General features: G+C 36.4%; 1 protein-coding gene across 1 annotated transcript; it reads left to right on the forward strand.

Annotated features, from left to right (window-relative positions):
- The first annotated feature begins 1604 nt into the window (after positions 1–1604).
- On the forward strand, positions 1605–4624 carry LOC141657573 (uncharacterized). Its single transcript, XM_074464854.1, has 5 exons — positions 1605–2134; positions 2274–3009; positions 3061–3207; positions 3397–3892; positions 4137–4624. The coding sequence occupies exons 1-5, from the start codon at positions 1605–1607 to the stop codon at positions 4622–4624; spliced, it is 2397 nt and encodes a 798-aa protein (XP_074320955.1).
- Positions 4625–24962: the final 20338 nt, after the last annotated feature.

Consider the following 24962-nt stretch of genomic DNA (forward strand, 5'->3'; position numbering starts at 1 on the left):
CTTGAACTTGCCATCAATCGCATCACACTCTAGTCACTTTGAGACGTCACCTCATGTAAGTGACTATGGGCGAATACAATGCTAATCCGTGTTCACTTTAACGGGGTTCAATTATCTCTACAACCTGTTTGGATGTAACAAAGTATAAGGTGAGTTAAACAAAGAACTAAAATTTTTAAAGAGAGATGGGGATTTTTAGAGAGATGGGGTCTGACTTCTCTCTAGGATTCTAGGGTTTCCCTGCACAATGGCAAGGAAAGTCGTTTCCAAAAAATCCCAAAATAAATCAAAATCTAAATCAAAACTTAAATCTTCGGCACGAATTCGTCTGTCTTTTACTAATATTCGCGATCAATTTCTAGATAATTCTCCAGTTATGTCATCTCCGCGTGCTTCCTCCTTTAACCCTAACATTCCACAGTCTTCTCAAGCGAAATTGACTAAATCGGTGAATGAGATGGTTGGAATCCCAGCTATAGAACTGGACACAATTGTTGAGAATGATGATGTTGGTCCTATTGTTGGCGATGAGGATGAAATAATTGTTGAAGATGCGAGTGAAATTGGCAGTGAGGAAGGTCCTGATGAAGGTTGGACTGAAGTCCACCATGGTAAGAAATCTTCTCCTACTCCCAATCCTACTCCTTCTATTCTCCAGTTTACTGTTGATGATGTGAAGCCTGAAATTGATTATTGGAGTTCTGCTGTTATCTGTTATGTTCTAGGAGGAAACCCTCCCTGGAACTTAATTTCTGAACATGTGAAGCGTATTTGGGGGAAATATAAGTATGATAAACTTTCATTTTTACCTAACGGTGTATTCATTGTCCATTTCCCAACCCTGGAATGTAAGGAATTGGTTCTTAAGCAAGGTTTTCCAATGTTTGACAATAAACCAATTGTTGTCAAACCTTGGACTGAGGATGCGTCTCTCCATAAGACTACTGTTCAATCTGTTCCAATTTGGATTCGTCTGTGTGGATTAGGATTGAAATTTTGGAGGGCGAATTGTTTGGAGAAACTAGGAAATTAATTAGGTCATTTTGTTCGGGCTGACACTGCTACTCTTGAAAAAACAAGGCTTGGCTATGCTAGATTAATGATTGAGGTTAAGGTTGGACAGGATTTCCCTGAGAAATTGCTGTCTAATGATGAACATGGATGTCAGCATAGTGTGTTGGTTGAATATGAATGGAAACCATTGATTTGCTCGGCTTGTAAGGGTATTGGTCATAGCCATACTGTGTGCAGGAAGTCTAAGGTGACTGTGCCTAAGGTGACTCAGGTATGGAGGCCCAAAAAGCCCTATGTGCCTATACAGACTCAGCCTCCTACTACTGCACCTTTGGCTGGTACCAGGACTGTTCATTCCACTGCTGGCATAGTTGTGAACACTGACCCACCTGAAGGGGGAGGGGGAGTAAATGCTGATCTCTCATATGCTGATGCTGTAAGGTCTCCTCGTTCTCCTGTTAAATCTCCAACCAGGGTTTTAACTGTTACTGCAACTGTGACTGGGACAAGTGGGGAGTCTAGGGAGGAAGGAATCTCAACCACTAATGTTAATGAATATGGATAATCTAGGATGCTGGAATGTCAGAGGCATGAATAATGTGAATAAGCAAATAGATATTAAGTGGTTTTTGCACCAAAATAAGATAGGTCTTTATGGTTTGGTAGAAACTAAAATTAAATCTGCTAATTTTCAGTCTGTTTTGAATAATCTTGGGCAAAGGTGGTATGGTATCAATAATAATGTTCATCATCCTGGTGGGAGGATTTGGATTATTTGGCTTCCTCAGGTGTTTTATGTCCTTCTCTTGGATAGTTCTGATCAACAGCTCACTGTAGAGGTCACTGATATTCTCTCGGGTGTAAAATTTTGGTTCACTGTGGTCTATGGCTCCAATTCTGATACTGATAGATTACACTTATGGCATCAACTTACTGATCTTAAGGACAGATGTTTAGGTCCTTGGTGTGTTGGAGGGGATTTCAACAATATTTTACACTTCAATGAACGTTTGGGGAGCACTGTTCTTTGGAAGGAATTGGAGGATTTTAGGAGTTGTGTTGATTATTGTGAACTTCTGGATATTCAGGCTCAAGGTTCTTTCTATACTTGGAATAACAAGCAAGGTCCTCATACTAGAGTTTTCTCCAGAATTGATCGTTTTCTTATCAATCAAGATTGGATGGACCTTTATCCTGATAGTTATGCTTATTTTTTGAATGAGGGGCTTTTTTTATCATAACCCCTGTATTTGTTACAGGAATCCTGGCAGTGCTATAAGGAAATCCCACTTCAGATACTTTAATATGTGGGGTCAAGCTCCTGAGTTCCTTGATATTGTTCATTCTGAGTGGAACAAAGTAGTCAAGGGTGTGAAAATGTATCAGGTAGTGTGTAAGTTAAAATCTCTCAAGAAACCTCTGAAAGGACTTAATAGACAGAAATTCTCTGATATTGAGAAAGCTGCTGATTTGGCTAAGTTTCTCCTTGACAAACTTCAGACTGAAATGCATCTTCATCCTCATGATGTCTCTATCAGAGAACAGGAGCAGGCTGCCTCTCAGAAATACTTTCATCTCCACAAGGCTCAGTTGAGTTATTTGAAGCAGAAAGCTAAAGTGGAGTGGCTCAAAGATGGTGATGAGAATACTGCCTTTTTCCATAGGCATATTAGAGCTAGGCAGGTGCAGAATAACGTTCTCATTATTAAGGATATTCATGGTTCTCTCCAGACTGAACCTGTCCAGATTGAAGCTGCCTTCCTTGAGTATTATAATGATTTGTTGGGGACTAGTAAGGTGACTGATTCTGTTCATTATCCCACTGTCAGAACAGGAAACCTCATTGCTAGTCCTCATTTACCTTTGTTGCTGAAACCAGACACCCATGATGAAATTAAACAATGTATTTTCTCTATCCCTGCCTCAAAAGCTCCAGGTCCTGATGGGTTTTCCAGTCAGTTCATTAAAGACTCTTGGTCAATTATAGTAACTGAGGTTTGTGAGGCTATTATGGACTTCTTTCACACTGGTAAGCTGCTCAAATAGTTGAATGCTACACTTGTTACTCTCATCCCTAAAGTGGACAATCCAACTAGTGCACTTGAGTTCAGGCCAATTGCTTGTTGCAACCTCATCTACAAGTGCATTTCTAAGCTTTTGTGTACTAGGTTGGGTGAAGTGCTTCCTGACATTGTGAGTCCTAATCAGGGTGGGTTTGTCAAAGGGAGAAAGATTGTTGAAAATGTGTTGATTTGTCAACACTTGATTAGACTGTATAATAGGAAATCTGCCTCACCCAGGTGTTTGATCAAGATTGACCTCAGAAAAGCTTATGACTCTATTGAGTGGAACTTTTTGCATCACATGTTACTTGCTCTCTAGTTTCCTCAGGTGTTCATTGACAAGATTATGGAATGTGTTTCCTCTCCCACTTATTCTTTGGCTTTAAATGGTAATTCTTTTGGATTTTTTCATGGTAAAAGAGGTCTCAGACAGGGGGACCCTCTGTCTCCTCTTCTTTTCACATTATGTATGGAATATCTTTCGCGCATTCTGAATGTGATGGCTGGTCAAGAAGATTTTAGATTTCATCCTCTCTGTAGGCCCATGAGACTGAACCACCTCCTCTTTGCTGATGATTTACTTCTTTTTTCCAAAGGGGATACTGCTTCAATTATGTGGTTGTTAAGAGCATTCTCTACCTTCTCTAATGCTAGTGGTCTTTGCCTCAATAGAGAGAAATCTGATATTTATTTTAATGAAGTTTCTGGAGGTGTGATGGATGAGATTATGCAGGTTTCTGGTTTCAGGAAAGGCACTTTGGCTTTCAAATACTTAGGAGTGCCTATATCCTCCAAAAAACTGTCTAAAAATGATTGTATGCAACTGGTTGATAGGATTACTTTGAGAATCAGATCTTGGGGTACCAGGCTGCTTTCTTACTCGGGTAGACTTGCTCTGATCAATTCTGTGCTCACTAGCCTACATTCTTATTGGGCTAGCATCTTTCTTATCCCAAATGGTGTTATGAACAAAATTGACTCTATTTGTAGGAATTTTCTTTGGTGTGGCAAAGATTCTTACTTAAGAGCTCCTAATGTTCATTGGAGTAAATGTTGCAGTCCTAAATCTGAGAGGGGGGGGCATTAAAAATTCTAAGCTTTGGAACAAAGCTTTGTTGGGAAAGTATATTTGGTGGCTTGCTAATAAAAAGGATCACTTATGGGTTCGGCGGGTTAATCACATCTATATGAAGGGTGTACACTGGTCGAACTACAATCCTCCAAATGATTGCAGCTGGGCCTGGAAAAAGGTTGCTCACACTATGCTCACCTTCAAGCAAGCCTATACCAGTGACTGTTGGTTAGCATCAGATAGAGCGTACACCGTTGCTGATGGCTACCAATGGTTGTGTCCTGTGAATCCTCAGATTCCTTGGCGCCATGTTTGTTGGAGCTCCCTTAATGTACCCAAATGGTGTTTCATTTTTGGGGCAGTTCAACTACAGAGACTTCTTACCAAAGACCGTATGATTCGTATGGGCTTTGGGCATGATTCTACTTGTTTCCTTTGTGATGGAGCTGATGAGAATTGTGACACCCCGCGATAAAGCAGAAAACATAACTTATAAATTCAAGCGGAAATTAGGAAATTTTTGAAACTTTTCAAATTTAAAGCGCGGGTTCATTAAAATCCAAAACATAAATAAAGAATGCGGAAATAAAGATTTTATATTATACAAACGTTATAGTCGAGGTGAGGGAAAATATATCCCTCGAATGACAATACAATAAAAGGTAGGTCCAAACAATCCTAATAAACCAACTACTAGGCCGAAGTGCTCGCTAGCTCACACATGTCTTCACCCCATGAATGCATCACTAATACCTGTCATTCATGTAAACATGAACGCCACAGTCAGTGGGGAGTAACTCAAGGTTCTCCCAACCACAAATTGTCGAACTCAACATAACAAGGAACTAAAACAGGTAAATCATGTAAGATACTTACAAAAGATATGAATATCAAGTTTATATTTAAACGTGGCAATTAAATGAGATAGAACAAGATAGATCAAAATTAGCATAATAAAGATTCAACTAATCATGTGAGACAATTAAATAATATGAAAGACAAGAATACGGTCACTTATACAAGGGCACACATTTCAAGGACATACAACATAGATATGAGATTAGAATCCGAATCATGTGAAGCAATTTAGTAAGAGATCAACCAAAGCAAATTACAAGGATAGAAACTGTAGCCATTACTTGGAAAACCATTTAGCAAACATTGTACGGGACGTGGCTACTAATGTCGCATTCATACTTATGGCTTGCATCTCACCATAAGAACGGATGAGATCATCAATCCCGACGATCATATCGCAACTAGAGGCCTTATAGCTCACCCCTAGTATCCAATAGGACCAAGACAAACAACACAAGGCATAACTCTTACCTTAAAAGACAAATACCAATATCTATAACCAAGCAAGACCTTTACTACTCATATATCAATATATAATTCCCCTGGTAGGACGACAATGGTACTCCCAAGACTCAGTCCTAGTCTAAATATGGCCAGACTCTCGGGGCAGAACGGTCCCCGATTCGACATGCGGCAGAACAGTCCGCATCCAAGACTCGATCGACAGAACGGAAGTCGAGAACCCACAATCGGCGAACAGATCCGAAAGAGGCGGAAAAATATGAGCTAAACCCACAATCGGCGAAACGATCCGAAAGAGGCATAAAGACAAGTCAAGCAAAATGTATAGCATAAAGGCATTGTCACCGAAATACGGTATGAGGTAACCCACAATCGGCGAAACAGTCCGAAAGAGGTGGGAAAAACATAAATCAACCAACTCCGTGAACGGCACGAGAGCGGCGTAAACTAATACTTGGCAGAACGGCACAAGTAAGGCGTAAATGTAAACCAAGCATATATGATAATATCATGACATTTCTACAAGAATACGACTCTTACAAGTAATTATTATAATCATCTTTTCATACTTGTAAGATATAAAATAAACATTTCATTTTACAATTATACATGCCGGTTAAATAAAATATAACAAGTAGTAGTGAATAATTTACGTCAAAGAAAATTTACGGATTAAAATGAAGATCCACACAAGTAATTCCTTCATGAGCCTACTACTAAGCATAAGGTTGGCCCAAACTATTTACTCATACAAGTCCAACAAAATAAACATGGTGAGTCCAACTAGAATTTTGTGGTAAGCCCAAAACTTAAGTCATCAAAATTGTGAAGACAACTAGAGTGAAAGCATAAAGAGTCACAAGGTATTCAACCATTTTCATGAACTCGAGTCACCATCCTCTCGCACCAACCATGGGCCATGGCTAACACCAACAGCCCACGGCCAGCCCCTGTTCAGCCCCACCGTGACCCATCCTCCAAAAGCAGTCCAACACGCGACACAATCCCACATCCAAAGCACCCATTCAAGTAAGCGATACAAGAAGCCTATAAGTATAAAGGAGACGGAAATTTACGACGACAATACGACTTAAAACAGCCGCACTCAGCCCCAAAACAGAATGTAACCCTTCCAAAGTTCGTCCCGACAACCTCTACCGTGACTGTCCCAAAACAGTCCCAAAAGACCACAAACAAACCGCTCCAAAACAGAGTTCAAACAGTCCACACGGGTCAAAATAAGACGGGAGTGTAAGCAAGGTTGAGACGGACATATTTGACGGGTTGTAACATACTACCCCTGCTTCCTTTCCGCCTGTAACATACCACCCCTGCTCCCTTTCCGCCGAGTAAAACAGCCTACTTGGCCACCATAGTAAACGTCCCCAAAACAGCCCACCACTGAGGCGAATTACCGCCCTAAAACAGTCCCATTTCAAGACACTTTAAGACAAAATGTAAAGCCTGAAAACATGAAATTCACTCCTTTGAATTACCCATTTCGTGCACCATTATCACCATGAAGCTTAAAGACACAAACTTTCTTCACAATAACATGTAAATCTAGTATAAATTCGACATATACTACAATAACACGAAAATTGCACCAAGGTTCATGCTTTCTAATATGTAAGAGTCAAACACAGCAAACAAGCACTCAATACCGACATATAGAGTAAAATTTCGACTACTTGTCGAGTAACCTATCACCGTTACCTGTTTGTGACCTCTTAAACGTCCAAGGAACCATCCAAGGGTGATTCTAAACCCAAAAATGAAAGATTTTAGCCCAGAAACCGCATTCTAGAAAGACGACTCGCAAGAAACAGGACGAAAGTTTGGTTCTTTATTGCATATAAAGGAGGAGGACGAGATGGGGAAGCTATTGGTGTAAAAATAATGAAATTTGGTTGAGGAATGAAGGAGGGATCTATGGTTGAGGATGGCGGAAATGGGTAGTTGAGTATGGAGTTGTTGTTGCTGTTACTTTCGCTGTTGTTGTTGTTTGTGTGTTGCGCAGGAGGAAGAAGAAGGAATGAGGGGTAAAAGTTGATTGGTGGGGTCGGGTACTAGAAACAACAATAAAAGATAATAAAAGTAATATATAATAATAATAATATATAATAATAATAATAATAATATAATTATTAAAAAGTAGAGTGTAAGAGAGTGTGTTGTCGGAATCGGGTTGGTCCGAATTGAAATAGCTTTATAAGAGAAATGCGACGATCTTTGCTAGAAGGAAATGTGATGGTCTAAGCTAGTCGGAATAATGTTTTGAGTCTATATTAACTTAAGACGGAAACTAATATTATTACTGTCACTATTATTATTGTCTGACTAAAATACGTATTTTTATATAAATTAAGTTTTAGAATATTCTTTTTATAAAATTCGTGCTTAAAAATGAATTAATTAAACTAAATAATTTTAAAATAGAAAATAAATTAATTAAACGGTTAAATAAATCTTATATCTCAAAATGGGAAATTCGCGGGTGTTACAATCACCCCACCTTTTTAAAAAGTTTCGTCCTCGAAACTTGAAAGTAGAAATGAAAGGTTATATAAAATAAAACTGGAACTTTGGAATCGGTAACCAAAACGTTTAAAAGGTCACTTATCGTAAGAATAAAAATTCTTTCAAAAGTTTCAAATAAAATTTTCCAACAGAACTAGATTCTCATCAACGGAACGGAAGTGTTCTGGTTACGTATTCAAGAACATCACATTCCAAATCAAAGATAAGGTCAAAAGCAAATCATTTGTATAAATTGAAAATCAAAATACTTTCAAAAACATTAATGAAGAGTTTTCAAAAGTATAAGTCTCATTCATGGAACGAAATTGCTCTTGTCGTGCACACAAGAACGCTAACTTTCCAAGCCAAAGACACATTTAAATCATTCGCCGACAAGCGTAGAACAAGTTATTAAACGTCTCTAATAACGAGTTCTAACATCCGATCAACGTTAAAATCAAAAGAAAAAGGTAATTTACTCAAATTTTCTTTTACAAAAGCCAGAATAGGGGTAAAGGTTTCACTCTTAAACTAAAAAGGGAATCAAATTCCTGAAAATGTAATATTAAACTTTGACAAAGAAATCATAAATAAATCAAAATTAACAGAAATTGGATAAAATTTAAAGAAATATCAGGTTTAGCAATTAAAATCATGGTAGAGAAGTCTATACTCAAGGAACAAATATGGAATTAAATCGAATTTTCATTTTCAAATCCTTAAAATAGGTAAGGCTTTCCAAAAGTAACATCAACTTTTAACAACGAATCGAAAATGATAGCTTGAAATATTTAGACATTGTACGAAATGAAAAGTAACTTAGACATCAAAATATAAGGTACGCTAAGAGAGTTCAAATTTAACTAATCAAAAGAACTATGATGAACTTCCTAGGGATAAGAATCGAAGTAAGGTCAACAAGGATGTCAAAGATAGAGTTTTGATAGGTCACTAGCATCAAACTTAAGGGAGGAGCAAGATGAGGCGAGGAAGAGAGGTATGAACGGTAACGCTTATGGTCAAAGAAGAAAGGGAATTAGACAACAAGGAAACGTCTGGTACTCAAATCTCCAACAACAACATCATCCTGAACGGTTCCGAAAACTTCCTAACAACAAGGCTTATAACTACATCACTCCCAAGGATTTCCTCCAAACACTCATGTTACATCATCTTAAGCTATTCCATGAAATAAGGTACTTCACTATAAGTGTGATTTCACCACTTCAAATCCTCAACATCTATCGATCCCAATTTATAATCACATCCCAAAGAACTCTGGCTACTAATCCTCATTACCGCAAAGTGAATACCCAAATGAGATTCCAAAACTAACAGCAACTCTCGCCTAACATGGTTCTTATGTAATCATCACAACACCCACAAAAGTATACCGACTATGCTATCCTCAAGCTCAACTCAAACTTCTAAGTAACACTTTCATCACCAATGGCCAACAACGTCCTAAAGATATTTCCTTACAAGCCCTCATCATAAACTTTACGCCATGTCAAAGCCCCAAACAACAATACTCGAGTTACCAAATTCTCGAATTCCAAGTATAAACAACAAGGCCAAGTTCTATAACCTTAGTAACATATGCAACTCACACTTTACAACACTAATAATTCCACTAAACAAGCACACTCACTTTATCAAGGAACTAGGTATAAGAATCATTAAGTATGTCTCATCACACTACCTAAGTCTTTCCAACATCACAACCTCTCAAAACCAGGGTTATGGGTCAACCACAAACAATCTCCTCAAAAGTCAAACTTTCCAACCAAGGTCAACATTCCACAAAAGAAAGAGTACCATCAAAAGGCGTTAAGTGAGGATAAGTAAGGAACAAAGCACAAGTTGGGAGGGTACAAGAGTAACCTCCAAGGAAAAGGAAAATAGAGTTTAGGAGAAGAAATAAGCATTGAGAAGCAAAGGATAAGACAAGGTACACAACAAAAGAGAAATATCTTCGAGGAAGAAGAAGCATTCTTCAAAGGTTGAACAATCTTCAATTCTCGGCAAAGGCACCAAGTCCGGATCTTCACGTAGGTAAGCTCACGGTCAATGATCCAAGGGCACAAAAATTATTAAATGACAATCAACAAACATGTTAGGACCTAACAAAGAACAAACACACTACAGACTACCACCTTAGGTCCTTAAGTCTACCCATCTCTCATTCATTATTTAAGGTCAAGTTCACATTTAAGTTTGGGGTACACGTGTGTGCGTCGGGAGCAACATAGGCTCTGATACCAACTGTGACACCCCGCGATAAAGCAGAAAACATAACTTATAAACTCAAGCGGAAATTAGAAAATTTTTGAAACTTTTCAAATTTAAAGCGCGGGTTCATTAAAATCCAAAACATAAATAAAGAATGCGGAAATAAAGATTTTATATTATACAAACGTTATAGTCGAGGTAAGGGAAAATATATCCCTCGAATGACAATACAATAAAAGGTAGGTCCAAACAATCCTAATAAACCAACTACTAGGCCGAAGTGCTCGCTAGCTCACACATGTCTTCACCCCATGAATGCATCACTAATACCTGTCATTCATGTAAACATGAACGCCACAGTCAGTGGGGAGTAACTCAAGGTTCTTCCAGCCACAAATTGTCGAACTGAACATAAAAAGGAACTAAAACAGGTAAATCATGTAAGATACTTACAAAAGATATGAATATCAAGTTTATATTTAAACGTGGCAATTAAATGAGATAGAACAAGATAGATCAAAATTAGCATAATAAAGATTCAACTAATCATGTGAGACAATTAAATAATTTGAAAGACAAGAATACGGTCACTTATACAAGGGCACACATTTCAAGGACATACAACATAGATATGAGATTAGAATCCGAATCATGTGAAGCAATTTAGTAAGAGATCAACCAAAGCAAATTACAAGGATAGAAACTGTAGCTATTACTTGGAAAACCATTTAGCAAACATTGTACGGGACGTGGCTACTAATGTCGCATTCATACTTATGGCTTGCATCTCACCATAAGAACGGATGAGATCATCAATCCCGACGATCATATCGCAACTAGAGGGCTTATAGCTCACCCCTAGTATCCAATAGGACCAAGACAAACAACACAAGGCATAACTCTTACCTTAAAAGACAAATACCAATATCTATAACCAAGCAAGACCTTTACTACTCATATATCAATATATAATTCCCCTGGTAGGACGAAAATGGTACTCCCAAGACTCAGTCCTAGTCTAAATCTGGCCAGACTCTCGGGGCAGAATGGTCCCCGATTCGACATGCGGCAGAACAGTCCGCATCCAAGACTCGATCGACAGAACGGAAGTCGAGAACCCACAATCGGCGAAACGATCCGAAAGAGGCGGAAAAATATGAGCTAAACCCACAATTGGCGAAACGATCCGAAAGAGGCGTAAAGACAAGTCAAGCAAAATGTATAGCATAAAGGCATTGTCACCGAGAATACGGTATGAGGTGACCCACAATCGCGAGAACAATCCAAAAAGAGGCGGAAAAACATAAATCAACCAACTCCCGTGCAGAACGGCACGAGAGCGGCGTAAACTAATACTTGCGAAACGGCACAAGTAAGGCGTAAATGTAAACCAAGCATATATGATAATATCATGACATTTCTACAAGAATACGACTCTTACAAGTAATTATTATAATCATCTTTTCATACTTGTAAGATATAAAATAAACATTTCATTTTACAATTATACATGCCGGTTAAATAAAATATAACAAGTAGTAGTGAATAATTTACGTCAAAGAAAATTTACGGATTAAAATGAAGATCAACACAAGTAATTCCTTCATGAGCCTACTACTAAGCATAAGGTTGGCCCAAACTATTTACTCATACAAGTCCAACAAAATAAACATGGTGAGTCCAACTAGAATTTTGTGGTAAGCCCAAAACTTAAGTCATCAAAATTGTGAAGACAACTAGAGTGAAAGCATAAAGAGTCACAAGGTATTCAACCATTTTCATGAACTCGAGTCACCATCCTCTCGCACCAACCATGGGCCGTGGCTAACACCAACAGCCCACGGCCAGCCCCTGTTCAGCCTCACCGTGACCCATCCTCCAAAAGCAGTCCAACACGCGACACAATCCCTCATCCAAAGCACCCATTCAAGTAAGCGATACAAGAAGCCTATAAGTATAAAGGAGACGGAAATTTACGACGACAATACGACTTAAAACAGCCGCACTCAGCCCCAAAACAGAATGTAACCCTTCCAAAGTTCGTCCCGACAACCTCTACCGTGACTGTCCCAAAACAGTCCCAAAAGACCACAAACAAACCGCTCCAAAACAGAGTTCAAACAGTCCACACGGGTCAAAATAAGACGGGAGTGTAAGCAAGGTTGAGACGGACATATTTGACGGGTTGTAACATACTACCCCTGCTTCCTTTCCGCCTGTAACATACCACCCCTACTCCCTTTCCGCCGAGTAAAACAGCCTACTTGGCCACCATAGTAAACGTCCCCAAAACAGCCCACCACTGAGGCGAATTACCGCCCTAAAACAGTCCCATTTCAAGACACTTTAAGACAAAATGTAAAGCCTGAAAACATGAAATTCACTCCTTTGAATTACCCATTTCGTGCACCATTATCACCATGAAGCTTAAAGACACAAACTTTCTTCACAATAACATGTAAATCTAGTATAAATTCGACATATACTACAATAACACGAAAATTGCACCAAGGTTCATGCTTTCTAATATGTAAGAGTCAAACACAGCAAACAAGCACTCAATACCGACATATAGAGTAAAATTTCGACTACTTGTCGAGTAACCTATCACTGTTACCTGTTTGTGACCTCTTAAACGTCCAAGGAACCATCCAAGGGTGATTCTAAACCCAAAAATGGAAGATTTTAGCCCAGAAACCGCATTCTAGAAAGACGACTCGCAAGAAACAGGACGAAAGTTTGGTTCTTTATTGCATATAAAGGAGGAAGACGAGATGGGGAAGCTATTGGTGTAAAAATAATGAAATTTGGTTGAGGAATGAAGGAGGGATCTATGGTTGAGGATGGCGGAAATGGGTAGTTGAGTATGGAGTTGTTGTTGCTGTTACTTTCGTTGTTGTTGTTGTTTGTGTGTTGCGCAGGAGGAAGAAGAAGGAATGAGGGGTAAAAGTTGATTGGTGGGGTCGGGTACTAGAAACAACAACAATAAAAGATAATAAAAGTAATATATAATAATAATAATAATAATATATAATAATAATAATAATAGAATTATTAAAAAGAAGAGTGTAAGAGAGTGTGTTGTCGGAATCGGGTTGGTCCGAATTGAAATAGCTTTATAAGAGAAATGCGACGATCTTTGCTAGAAGGAAATGTGACGGTCTAAGCTAGTCGGAATAATGTTTTGAGTCTATATTAACTTAAGACGGAGACTAATATTATTACTGTCACTATTATTATTGTCTGACTAAAATACGTATTTTTATATAAATTAAGTTTTAGAATATTCTTTTTATAAAATTCGTGCTTAAAAATGAATTAATTAAACTAAATAATTTTAAAAATAGAAAATTAATTAATTAAACGGTTAAATAAATCTTATATCTCAAAATGGGAAATTTGCGGGTGTTACAAGAATCATACTCATTTATTCTGTCAGTGTCCATTCAGTGTTCAATGTGTTAATCTGCTTCAACATCATCTTGGAGTGCATTTCCCGGTTTCTGAACTTTGTAACTGGAATGCTCGTGGAAGGAGATGGAGCCAGCTTCAACGAAGGATTATCAGAGCATGTCATGTGGGTCTTACTTATGCTATATGGAGAGCAAGGAACAAAGCACGAGTGGATCACTTTGTCAGCCGGCCAAAGTGGGTTGTTCATCATATTATTCAGGACGTGATTGCCAGATTTAGGGCAAAGAATTCTAGTGTACTCACTACTCCAAAGATTGACTGGATCACAAAGATTAGTACCTAGTTTCTTTGTTATTTGTTTCTATTTGTACATTGGAATGTCTCATCCTATAAGAACCATCATGATGTAATTATTTTTTGATATCAATATACTTACCTTTTACCAAAAAAAAAGTATAAGGTGAGTTAATAATAACTCAAACGACGAATGTCGACATCACATTCGGGTAGTCAATACCATATTACAACCTTGTGATGTATATCGTAAGTGTGTAAACACTAGTCGATTGCAATAGAAGTTTAACATACCATGTGTCCATGTGTTCATACTTCTTGTATTGCACTTTCCATTATATTCATGTTATCTCTTATAGCATGAACCTTACCAAGTACACATCTAGGTTCCCAACCTAGGTATAGATTCTTTATCTTGAAAGAACTTTCTTGTTGTTTATCACATAACCAACGAATTGTGTTGGATGATATAACTTGCATTGGTCAAGTGTTCTACCAACTTGCAATGCACTAGGTATACGTTTTGTAGGGTCTTGCAACAATTGTCAAGATGATTAGCCTAGCACTTCTCATAAGTCCTAGTATATTAGAAATTATTAGTTTTGAGTAACTTCTTACTTAAACAAGTATCTTTCCAACTTCTTATTTCTCCTTTTAGCTTGAATAGCTTAGGATTTCCATAAATCCTCACGCGTTTTCGAACTTCAATATGTGCAACTTCTTGTCACATAACAGATTGTTCTGTCAAACACTAGAATAGCTCATTAGTTCTCCTCGAGAGTTCATGACGATTCTTCTATGGCTTGCCAACGACTCATCATGCTTTTAAGCATATGATTCATTATTGGACATGCGCATGATTATTCTAATGGCGGAAACATTAGTAATCTTTAATCATGTGATCAACCATTCTTAGGTTCAATGAGTGACCATGATTGCTTATGGTAATTCCATTTTCATCGATATGAATAACCTACGTTTCTTGTTGATTTGATGTGTATATCTCAATACTTATCCAACATCCCATGATGTGATCATAGTCCATTTTCATCCAGAATTAAAAACTCAAATACTTCTTTGTGAAAGATAGTACTAGCTCGTCATTCTCAATGAGTAATGAGTTATAAATTTTACAGGATGATTGCTCCCACTAAATTCTATGTCTTCACATGATAATTTCAAACTCCCACTTAATTTTACATGTTTCGCAATTGACTACTCAATCGAAACATTTCAAGAATTGAAATACATTTTGCTTTGCCAAGTTATTAAGATAAAACCAAATGTTCCCAACATATCTTTTCAAAATACCTATTTAGAAAAGGTTTCAATCTTAAACTTATGGAAAGAGATTTTTAATCTCTAACTCATTCATTTTATAATGATGCGTATCAATGTCATTATTTAAATGTGAATTTCATTTAATATACCTCCTTCTCAAAATACCCTTTTCCGGAAGGAGGTTTAACCATTTCATTTTCATAATGAGGTTAAGTAACGACACTAGCATGGTTAACAATTAACTTAGCTCTTGTAGATATCGGCATATCTTTCTTTGCAGCTTTTAGTCATAAATCTCATTTATTTTCAAGGATGCAACTTTGTTTCATTTAGGCTCTTAAGTAAATATCAATATTTAAACTTATGGTCAAGTGTTGTTCATAAACTAGCCAAATCTCTTGTTAAGACTTTTCTTTAGTCATTTTCTTCAAAAACTTTCTTTTGGTCTCCTCGTGTAGTTATCTTGAGAACATATTCTTTTGATTACTTCACTTGGTCTCTTTTGTCATGTAGATCTCATCTATTCGAGACCATAGATCTCATCTATTCGTGTATACTTTTAATTTAGGTATACAAATCATTCTTTCTTTCGTAGATCTCATTTACTCAAGTATACAAATTATCTTTGTATTCTTTGTGTCTTCATTTTTCTCCCACTCTATCTTTAGAATAAATACACTAGATATTCAAAGATAGCTTATGAGACACAAATAATGATTTTGAAGTACAAGGAGGACTATCTCATAGATTGACTAATAGATTTAGATTTGGTGAGTGTACTTGGTAATTGACATTCCTTTAGGAGAGTTCATCAACTCAACATCACTTTATAATTGATCATACACAAGCCTTAAGCTTGTGGACATATAATGAATCCCATCATTATAGTTGTCTATTGGATCACTTTAAGTAGATGATCATATGTTTCTATGTGCAAGCATATAAAGACGAATTTTTAGAACAAGGAAATACGATAAAAGGGGTGACTTGGGTTGCAAACCAAGCCACCATAATCCAAAATACAACAATTGTTTAGAAAGGATCAACCATTTCCATGTCGAACACGGAAATCAAAATAGTTCTAAAAATCCGAAACACAACTTAAAATAAGACAATAATAAAAAGCCAAGCTTCATTGGAAGCTACTCCTAGCTCCTTGATGATTCTCAAGCTTGCTTTTCCTTTCCTTTGTATTTGCTTGGAGGAGGCCCTATTTACAATAAAAAGGGGATACATTATCACAACTTTGTATCAAAATACCATAGTTGAATTAGAAACATAAAAGAAAGGATAGTCATTTACCTACTGGAGTGATCTTTCCAGCTTTGATGTCACCAAGGTACTTGGAAAAATTCCTCTTCCAATGTCCAACACCATTACAATAATGGCATTTGTCAAGAGGACCCTTCTTGGTATTGGAAGTGCTAGCTTCAAAAGTCTTAGCCTTGGTAGACATGCGAGCTTGCCTCTTACCCTTTTTCCCATTCTTCTTGAACTTCCCCTTGCTCTTGGTGCTTATGTTAAGCACATCCTTAGGTGGGTTAACATTTAACCCCATGTCTCTTTCGGCTTGCACAAGTAACTTGTGCAACTCTTCAAGAGACACGTCCTTGTCTTGCATGTTAAAATTCACCCGGAATTGAACATATGCTTTGACTTTGGATAAGGAGTGTAGAATCCTATCTACAATGAGCTCTTTGGGGATTTCAACTTTTTGAATCTTCAAAGTCCTGACTAGCTCCAGCAATTAGAGCACGTGAGGGCTAACCTTTTGGCCCTCCTTGAAATCGAGATCAAAGAATGCCGAGGCCGCCTCATATTGGACGATCCTCGGAGTTTGTGAAAACATTGTCACAAGCTTGGAATAGATTTCATTAGCGGTGCCCATTTTAAAGGCTCTCCTTTGGAGATACGCCTCCATCGCAAAAATCAACATATTTTTCATTGCGGCACACTCTTTGTGGTAAGCCTCAAATGCTTCCCTAGTGGCGGCACTCGACCTAGCATTAGGTTCGGGTGGAGAGGCCTCGGTGAGGTAACGAAGCTTGTCGTCACCTTGGGCGGCTAATTTGAGTTGGGCATCCCAATCGGAGAAATTTGACCTATTCTTTTCAAGTTTACAACGATCCATGAAGGATCGGAGCCATGAAGCATTAGTGAGAGGTGTGGCGTTGGTGTTTGGTGCGGGCATTTTTTATGAGAAATAAAAGTGGTCTACAAAACAAAATAGAAGGAATAAAACATTTGTCGTTTTTAATATCAAACTTGTAAATAAATTAATTCAAACAAGTTTTATAACATTTATCTAGTGACCTCTACCCAACTTGATAAATGATTCCAAGACCCAAATTCATATTAACTTGGGCACGGTGTGGCCGATGAATCCCTTATCAATATAACTCGGTGGATTAACTCTTTAATCGATTCTACTTTTAGAACTCTTGGTCGATAAAATTACATTAACATTTATCTTTAGCCCGGAACACATGCAACTACGGTTACAAATACTTCCATTGAGCTCAATCCAAATTTCGAATAAATGTGTCCATGATCCAAACCCACATTAACTTGGGCACGGTGTGGCCGATGAAACCCTCATCAACATGAATTCGGTGGATAGACATTTATCACCCACTTCCCCTACGTAACAAGGTTTGTACCCCGGTGTGGCCGAGTGCACTCCCTCACGTAATAGGTTTTCATGGTTTCTACTTTTTGGTAAGGCTAAGTCTCAATTGTTTATTTTAGCGAGAGGTCATGTCAATTTATTATCTATCACGTTTTAAGTGAACTAAAGCGGTGAACTACGATAATTGTAATTGACACGGTCGATGTACTCGATAAGATGATAATGCATGTTTTAGTTATGGCAATTTAGCGATGCATGCAACATATAAATAAAATGCAAAGCATAAAAATAAATCCTAGTATGGCCTTCCTAAAAATGTAAATCTAATAAACTATTACAAATTCGAAAACCAACTCCTTTGGTCCCTTGAACTTCGGTCTTGGCACGCATTTCAAGGCAACACTTTCTTTAATGGATCGCCTTCTCGAGTGGCACCGTCTTCAAGGAACTCCGGAATAAATAAATTACATAATAAATTACATAATTTCCTATTATACATTTGTAATTAAGAATAAAAATAAATCTATTAAATTACAAAACGGTGATACGAGATCACAATAAATTACAACTGAATCGATATTCCCATATATTTCGGGTAATATCAATTAAAAACTAAGGTCATACTAAGTAAAATTACATAATTCAAAAATTACATAAAATTAAAATATGACAATCATAAATAAAATGCAGCATTATAATATGTATGAACATGCCCAATTTTATGCTAAATCGCCTTTAAGGGGCCAATATCGTATATTAATCGGTTTTTACGGATTTGTGTGATTTAACCTTTTAAAATCACAATAATTACATAAAATCATATTTATGTACAAGTTAATTACCCTAACCAACTTAGGACTCAAAATTAGTCTCCACTAACATATTTGACAATAATTAACGTATATTTCTTAATATTGTTCATAAATGAACTCAAAATACAAAAAATTGCCATAAACTTCAAATTAAATCATAAAATTTCAATTAAATTCAAAATTTGAAATTTAAACTCATGAACATTCTGGAAAAATACCATGACACTCATAATATTCAAAAACATAGGTTAAAAATTTCGAAAATTTATTGAGAAAAAAGAATGTTGCGGTTTATCCGATTTATCAATTATTACCATAAAAATGAGAAAATTTATTTTTATCAACTTTTCACTTTTATATCTGAAATATATGATAAAATGCAACATGTGACGTTTTTCCTTAGTCATGAAGTATGTTTTAGCAATTTTTACTCATTAAAGTTACTATTTATGTGATTTTTCATCAAAAATTCATAAATCATGCATAAAGACTTCATTATAGCCAATTATTTTACACACATCTTGCAAAATTGCATGTGACAACATACTAAATTTCTATGACCAGATTCGAAATATTACTCATATTAACCTATTTTTCCATTTAAATACGATTTTAATTTGAAAAATCCATATTTCGAGCATAACAACTCATTTTATTATGAAAATGTACAGGCCATCATTAGATAATATATGTGAAAACATATCCAAAAACCGCTGGAAAAAAACGAAGTTTAGCTATTTTTAGTCCAAAAATGACATTTTTGTCATAAAAATCACATTTGAATGCCATTATTATATAAAATGAACAATAAAATCCATAAATAAACCCAAAAATCCTAAAAACATTTTAGGACCAGAAACTTTAACATGCACAATAAATTTCATGATATATCATAATAAACACAAATTTATAAGTTTTGTTTGTTAATCGTATAACTCGGAAAAACAATAACCGATTTGCATGCAAACAACCTAAGGCTCATGATACCACTTGTTAGAAATCTATATCTCATTATACTCGACATATTCATATATGTTACCATTAATTTAGTCATAAAACTAATTTAGATCTTATGCATGCAAACATAAGTAGAATAAGGAAGAAATCGTTTTCCTTACATTGAGATTTCGGATATATGGGCACAAATGAGTTCTCCTACTCACTTGTTCTTGAGCTTCCTAATATTGGATGAACAAGGATTCAAGCTTAGAATCCCTCCCAAGGATTTATACCCAAGATAACCTCTTAAAAGACTAATATTATTATTACTAGAACAATACTAATCTTAATAAAATTGACCCAAAATATTGTTTTTGTCCTCTTGAATTTTCGGCCAAGAGAAGAGGAATTTTGGAGTATTTATTTCTCTTTCTAAAATTCTTTAAGTTATTTTTGTGAATGAATGAATAATGTGCACAACACACTAGTCATTATCTATTTCATAATAGAGATTATAAAAGGGTAAAAACCCTTTGCTTGCATGGTTGGGAAACTGGGTAGGAGGTGAGAAAAGGAGCCAATGCATGAGATTCAAATCTTCCCAAGAAATTAGGCATGCAAGGCTATGTATTTAGGTCTTATGATTATGCTTTCCACTAAACATATTTAACATAATTAAGCTTAATACTTCCTCCTTATTTTCGGCACATATTGTGTAAAATGGAAAGTCCATTTTACACATTATTTTGTCAATTTGTCACATGTAACATGTTCCAAGACATTATGTGTATAAAATGTATATTTTAACAATTAAAAATCATCATATTAATAAAATATGTCACTTATAAAAATTAACAAAGTAATTCATAATTACTTATACCAAAAAGCATTTCCAAATTATAAACTACAACATTCTGTATTTATAATAATTTATTCATTCCGATTCAATTTGTTTTTGTAAACAACAATTTCATCCGAGTAATAAAACAATTCGATTACTTAGACCGTATCTAATTTAATCAAATTATAATGAGATACGTAAATATTACTTCCAAAATTGTCCGTCAATTTTAAGTAATTTAATTAACCCGTATCGTTATACGATCAATTAAATAATCAATTAAGAGTGTTACCCTTTAGGTATGACCTAAGGGGATCAACTGATCACCACCGTCGCACGACAGTAATGTCAAACTCTAGTCAGCCAACCATCACCGATATGTGTGGACTAGTTGATAGTAAAATATTACTTCCCACATGTATTCTTAAAATGAGATTTAAACATGTGATCATCATGATCAACAGTTGTGATCGCATTATTGCCGGAGGACACATATTCCAACATAAATAATGTGATTATAGGATTGCATTTAGATTATTTGGCAAACTAGTTGGTAGAAGCATATGCATTAGGTTGTATAACTGTTAGTTGCATCATGGCATATAGTTGCATTTAGGAAAAGATTTTGTGAAAGCATTTATTTGGGAAACTTGACAAGTGTATATAGGCCCTTGTAGATACTTTTTTTTCTTGAGACTTTGCTTGTTACAATACTTGTAAAGCACCCTAGGATGTGTCATGCTAGTATCCTTTGACCCATGGATTAAGGCCTAGTCAAGAGTACCTTGTGGTGTGATAACCCTTGGCTACCATTTATTCCAAGGTGACCCTTGAAACCATGCAACCATCTTCCATATTCTACCACTTTTTGTCATAAAAAAAGGGAATGGGCACAAAAATTGTTCAAATTTGAGTTCAAAAATTGAAACGAAAGTCAAAAAGTTTGCAATTGCATCAAAAGAAAAGAGGAGTAATAAAAATGAAAACTCCTATGCTTCCAATACCAGCACCCTCACTACAAATGGGGTAGCTTTGAAAATGTTCAAAAGAAAATACAAAAAGTTGAAATTGTCAAGTGTTGAAATGCCAAACATCAAAAGAAATGGCAAAAAGAAAGTGTTCTCAAATGTCAAATGCCACAAGAAATTTGGGGGGAATAACAACAACAAGAAGCAAACTCCCACATGAAACTCAAATTCTATTAATCCCTTTTCCATCGTATCCACTTTTGTGCATGGTAGAGAGGGGACGACCCTTCTTCTTGCCTAGGCAAGAAGAGGATTTCTACGATCCTCTAGTGTAATTTCTAACACCATAGGGAGTATACTCTTGACGAAAGCATTTAATGATTGAGGACAAAGGTACCCTAGCTTGACACAACTTAGAGGTGATTTATTGGTATCCTTCTAGGCTTAGTAGTTTGAAGAAACCGTATCTATGATGGAATATGTACCCTTAGATTGCTTCCCTTATAGATAATTTCCGCCACTTAGATGAGGAAAGTGGCTATTCACTTTTGTAGTTACATCCATTACTTATTTTTTGTGCTTAATGCTTGGATGTATCGCCATTTTGGCAAGCTCCACCTTGCCTTGCAAGAAGGCATCCTACCTCATGGTGTCTTATTGTGAGTTGAAGGGGCGGAGTGAGACCCGCTAATTGTCTCACATCGGCTATATTAGTAGGTTAGTTTAAATAAGGGTCCTAGTTTTTGTCACCTCTTTACTCGGGACGATTAAAGGTTCGGTTTGGGGATGTTTGATGTGACTCATATTTGAGCACATTTAGTCCCCGAATTAGCCTCGTTCCTATGCTTTATAGTGCATAGTTGGGTCATTTACTATCATTAGTTTCCCATTTTGCATATTCTTTGAGGTTTTGTTTCCTTGGTAGGAGAGGAGTGCAAACCTTGCATTTACATGGCGAAATAGAGCTAAATTGATCGCATCTAATGACCAAGCATCAAAGGGAAGACGATACTAGAAGGCCTATGTAGATAATAAAGTGAAATGGGCAATCACGAAAGGATTCTTGCATCCCCGGATTGATCCTCGCGGATTATGAAGGAAGAAAAGAAGAAATGTTGTCTGCCAAGGGATCCCAGCGGATCACAGAGGATCCGAGCGTCTCCCCACCGCCATCAAAGCGTCCCGTGACCAAGACGCTCGTCCTGAAGCAAGAAGATCCGAGCGTCTCCCTTGACAATCCGCTCGGATCGTACCCCAGAGAGCCCGTGCCTATTTTTAAGTCGCTCGGATCATGGCAAGACTAGCAAAACAGAGATGCTCATTTTCTTCGAGATGAGCATTTCCTTAACTTTTCTTAAGGACTTAAAAGTCATTTAAGCCCTTAGTAACCCTAATTTATGTACCTAATCTTTAGTATAAATACCCCCATTGTACTACTTAGATTAGCATGCTCTCTTAATCATCTAGTAATCAAGTTGTAATCAATTGGTAATCATTCCTTAATCTTGTAATTAACTCTTAATCTAGTCTTAATACAAATCTCAATACTTAATTTTTCCTTAACTTCTCTAGTGTTCATCATTTGTTTTTGGTAATTAGAAGATTATTTGGGTTTATTTGGAGATTGAAAACCTTCCATCAATCATCAAGTACTTCTATTATTCTTTGCATTATTATTTTGGAATCTCCATAAGTATAATTCTCTTAATCCTTGCTTTAATTATTGTTAATCATTTTCATTCATTCATCATGTTTTGCCTTGTTAATGTGATTGACAACCTTGCTAGCATGTTAAACTTGATCATGAGTGAGTAGTTTCCTTAGCTAGGGTTAATGGATAATTAGGGGAAACCAACGTGGGGAATGATTCATGCTTAATCTAATATGTTCACATAATTTATTTGCTTGCTTGTTGTGATTTCAACTTATGCACATGTTATGTTTGATGAAATGCGAGCCTATGAATCATTGCATTTTTTACCTATCACTTATCTTTTCAATAAGGCTTGTAAGACATAAACCAACTCGAGCCTCATTAGACCATGCATAATGTTGAATAGGAATGATTAAGTCGACTTGTAGTTGTTGTACAATCTAATCGATTCGGCTCCGGGACCCAAACCTTCTTAGGGATTGTAAGATATACACTAACTCGATCCCATCACAACAATAATTGCTTGTTTATAATTCGAGAACATGTTTCTATGATCAACTCCCATGTATTCCCCTATGAACCCATGATTCCCTAGTGCTTTAAATCAATTTTTTACACCTTCATTTTATCTATCTTGCTTTGTTTTTATTGTTAATTAGTTTTAATTGATCTTCTATCTCAACCCTAAATTGTGGCACCCTAAGACACGTCCATTTACAATTGAAAATCCTACATCAATACCCGTCCCTTTGGATCCGACCTTTGCTTGCCTCTTTACTAAGAGTAGTTGGTGAAGTTATAAATATTGTTTTGGTTGGGTAACTTTTGACGACGAGTTTAAAAACCTATGAACCAATATTTAACAAATGACTTATTTTCATATTGCCAAAAAGTGAATGTAGACATGATAAACATAAGAACTAATGCAAGTACAAGAAATAAAATTCTCAGGGAATCAAGATCCCTCAAGAAGAAGCACAAATAAAACTAGACAAAAGAATTCAAATACACAACACCGTCCCCAGCAACGGCGCCATTTTGATGAGCGTGTCGTTGTACGCCCTCAAACACATTTATACCCAACTATTAGCATAGCAAGCAAGTCGAGGTCGATCCACGGGACGGGGATACTTAAATCGTTCAATCTAATTATGGTTGCACTTAGGGTTGTCACAATTGATTTGGGTTTGAAGATTCTAAACTAATGTAAGCAATAAAGTGAAATAAGCAATAAAGCAAATAAAGATGTAAACAAATAATAAAGGATACTAGGATGTCATGGGATAATAGGTGAATCATGGTGAGATAGCATAAATGAGTTATATAGAAGCAAGCAATTTATTATTGTTGGAATTGATTTAGTTCATGTCATATAATTCATAAGAAGATTTGGGTCCCGGAGCCGAGTCATTTGTGACTTTACAACACCTACAAGTCGACTTAATTCTTCCTATAAAACTACATGCATGATAAACCAAATCCTAGGGAAACTTACGTCTCGGAGCCGAGTCGGTTAAGACTTTACAACACCTACAAGTCGACTTTGGTTTTCCCTATTCAACTCTATGCATGGTTTAATAAGACTTGAGTTGGTTTATATCTTACAAGCCTCAATGAAAAGATAAGGGATGGAAAAAAAATGCAAGGTTTCATAGTCTAGCATTTCATCAAACATAACATGTGCATAAGTTGAAGAACAATAAGCAAACTTTCATATGAACTCATTGAGCATAAATTTATCCCATGATTAACTCCCCTAATCCCCCACTAATCCTAGTTAAGTAATTACTCACTCATTATCATGGAAGACATGTTATCAATGGTGTCAATCATCACAACAAGTACAAACATGATTAAAGAGTAAGGAAATATACAATAAAGAGTAAAGAGTAAAGAGACTATACCAAAC

This window comes from Silene latifolia, chromosome 1 (assembly GCF_048544455.1).
Source record: "Silene latifolia isolate original U9 population chromosome 1, ASM4854445v1, whole genome shotgun sequence".
Classification (NCBI taxonomy): domain Eukaryota; kingdom Viridiplantae; phylum Streptophyta; class Magnoliopsida; order Caryophyllales; family Caryophyllaceae; genus Silene; species Silene latifolia.

What these genes read in the sequence shown, in the direction of transcription:
- LOC141657573 (XM_074464854.1), top strand. Translation starts at nt 1,605, where the DNA reads ATGAATAATGTGAATAAGCAAATAGATATTAAGTGGTTTTTGCACCAA. An exon ending in GTGAAGTGCTTCCTGACATT is followed by an intron (nt 3,208 to 3,396) that starts GTGAGTCCTAAT and finishes CTTGCTCTCTAG; the next exon opens with TTTCCTCAGGTGTTCATTGA. An exon ending in AAAACTGTCTAAAAATGATT is followed by an intron (nt 3,893 to 4,136) that starts GTATGCAACTGG and finishes TAAATGTTGCAG; the next exon opens with TCCTAAATCTGAGAGGGGGG.